We start from the raw sequence: 2997 nt of genomic DNA on the forward strand, positions 1-2997 counted from the left end.
TGTGATATATATATATATATATCTCTCTCTCTATATATATATAATCTCAACAACAGACAAGTAAAACTTCTACTTTTTATTTATCTTATTTGTTTTATATTCATTTAAAGGCAAATTAATATAAAAAAAAGTTACATTTTGATGAGAAGCTAAGCATTTATTTATTATGTATTGTTTCTAAGGTATTTAATGTTTATTATATCTATAAATAAATATGTATCAATTTATCTTTTAATTTTAATATTTGCCATGTTATAAAATAAAGTTAATAATGACATATAAATATGTACTTGTATTATTCTTTAAACAGTTACAATTTGATTGATAACACTTTATTTTAAGGTGTCTTTGTTACACATATTACATGTACTTACTATTATAATAACAATTAATTATGCATAATTACAAACCCAAAAATACAAATCCTAACCCTAACTGTATAGTAAATACATTTAGTTAATTAATTAATTTTACTCAGCACTTAAATGTATAATTACACTGTAACAAGTAAAGTAAACTCTGTTATTAAATAAATAGTAAATGTGGCCGTAAGCATATCCACACTGACATAAACCAGTAAAAACATTGAATGATTCCTAATGTAAATATATTACTTGCTCTATCAACCTTTATTCTCTTGTTAATCAATTTTCTCCTATTTTTCTCGCCGTGACAGCCATCTCATTTTGGTGCGCCGTCACCCGGTTTGGGTGAAATGTCCTTTAGTTCCACATGAGCTCTACTATGTGGTACATCATGCAGAGTATTCAGAGCAAATACTCATTGTCGGAAAGGCTCATTCGAACCATAGCTGCCATTCGCTCCTTCCCACATGATAATGTGGAAGATCTCATACGCAGGGTGAGTTGTGTTACCAAAGCCTCAGAAAGCATTTCACGCATTGCGTTCTGAATGAAAATGTGCTGCTTTCACAGGGAGCAGATGTGAACCGGATGCATGGCACGCTGAAGCCCCTGCACTGCGCCTGTATGGTGGCTGATGCCGACTGCGTCGAGCTTTTGCTGGAGAAAGGTGCCGAGGTACACCGTAACAACAGTCATTCTTTATGAGGTTCCTTAATTCAGTGTTTTGGCAGTTTAAAAGTAAAGCGTGCAATTTTGGTGGAGAAGTTGTAGAAGTAAGTGATTAAAGCTATTTTCAAATGTAGTTTATAACACATCAAGTTATGTTTTTTTTCTTACATTTTGAATACTTGTGAGAGGAATACACACCTTAATGTTTATTTTCCAAAAAAGTTATTAAATATGTAAGGTAATTGCTTATTTAAATTATTATGTTTTGGGGGAGCACTGGATGATATTTTGAAACTTAATAATTTTGTTTGTTGGTTTGAGCACATGACTTCGATTTGGTAGACAAAAGTTTTTTAATATTATTGAGAAATGAGAATGTTTCATTAAAATGTACGTACATTACCATTCAAACTTTCTGCAAAGATGCATTAAATAGACATTAAAAATGTTACAAAAGGTTTATATTTCAAATAAATGTTGTTGATGTGAACTTTCTATTCATCGAAGTATCCCGAAAAAAAATTCAATTAAAAAAATTCAACATTGATAAATAAGTAATGGTTGCTGAATAACTGCTGAAAATATTTTTTTTTTCATGACAGAAATAAACAACATTTAAATATCTGTTCAAATAGAAAGTATGTTTAAATTGAAATAATTATAACATTTAAATAGTAAATAGAAATAATTAAGTACTGTCTTTACTGTATTTTTGATCAAATATATTTTTTAAATATATTTTTTTAAAATTTAATAATGTTTTTATTTATTTTTTCTTCATTATAGTATCAGGAATAATTATTCTCCTTTTAATATTTAAAACTCTCACACAGGTAAATGCCTTGGATGGCTACAACCGCACTGCTCTGCATTACGCAGCGGAGAAGGACGAGGGTTGTGTGGAGCTGCTTCTAGAATACGGGGCCCAGCCGAATGCTCTAGACGGCAACAAGGATACCCCACTGCACTGGGCCGCCTTCAAAGATAACCCCGAGTGCGTACGAGCCCTGTTAGAGAGCGGCGCATGCCCGAATGTCCGCGACTACAATAACGACACACCCCTCAGTTGGGCGGCCATGAAGGGCAACCTGGAGAGTGTGCGCGTGCTGCTGGAGTACGGAGCTCAAGTCCACGTCACCAACCTAAAGGGCCAGACGCCCATCTCGCGGCTGGTGGCGCTGCTGGCTCGGGGCCTGGGCACGGAACAGGAGGAAGAGTGCCTGGAGCTGCTCTGCCGCGCCGCGGGGAGGTTCGAGATCCGCAGGGCCGACGGCTCTTTACCACGTGAGCTCAGTAAAGATCCTCAGTTACTGGCTCGACTCACTAGCCTCGTAGCCCAGCCGCCCTCGTTGCGGGCCTTGGCGCGCTGCGCCGTTCGTAACAGCCTGGGAGTTCAGTTCCTCCCAACTGCAGTGAAACAGCTCCCGCTTCCAGAGTCAGTGAAAGAATACGTGCTCCTCAGAGACTGAGCGAGAAGACTGTGCTTAATGTCGGACGTGGAGGAGGTAGATGTCTTCTGTGTACGTGAACGTGATTGTAATCAGACTGCAATCTGAAGTGTGTCTGTCCATATACAGTGGGTGAAGAAGTGAGGACGTTTCATGTTTCTTTTGTTGCTATAATGCCATCAAAAACAAATTCAGACTCGGGCTACAGTATGATTGTCTGCTTGAGTGCGGAAAAATATTGATCTGGGAGGAAGGAAACCCATAATAACAATGTCCGAAACACTCTTGATTGCGAAAACATGAAAATAATTTAAAAATATTATTTACCAGTAAATCCTATGTACACACAAATAACACTTTAACAGCACTTATAAGTTATAGTTCTATATTACATTTGTTTCTTAAATTTGAAGTTTTCAATTTTTATTATGCAGTAATATTTTTTTAAGACAGCTAAAACCTTTACGTTTTAAAGTCAAATAAATATTAACATGTTTGTTGAATCATTTTAAGAG

The 2997-nt window shown here is 36.1% G+C and overlaps 1 protein-coding gene across 1 annotated transcript; it reads left to right on the top strand.

Moving 5' to 3' along the window:
* Positions 1-455: 455 nt before the first annotated feature.
* On the top strand, positions 456-2990 carry LOC122328394 (ankyrin repeat and SOCS box protein 8-like). Its single transcript, XM_043224069.1, has 3 exons — positions 456-861; positions 936-1040; positions 1868-2990. Exons 1-3 carry the CDS (start codon positions 733-735, stop codon positions 2501-2503), a joined length of 870 nt encoding a protein of 289 aa, XP_043080004.1. The 5' UTR covers positions 456-732; the 3' UTR covers positions 2504-2990.
* Positions 2991-2997: the final 7 nt, after the last annotated feature.

Source organism: Puntigrus tetrazona, chromosome 23 (assembly GCF_018831695.1).
Source record: "Puntigrus tetrazona isolate hp1 chromosome 23, ASM1883169v1, whole genome shotgun sequence".
Lineage (NCBI taxonomy): Eukaryota > Metazoa > Chordata > Actinopteri > Cypriniformes > Cyprinidae > Puntigrus > Puntigrus tetrazona.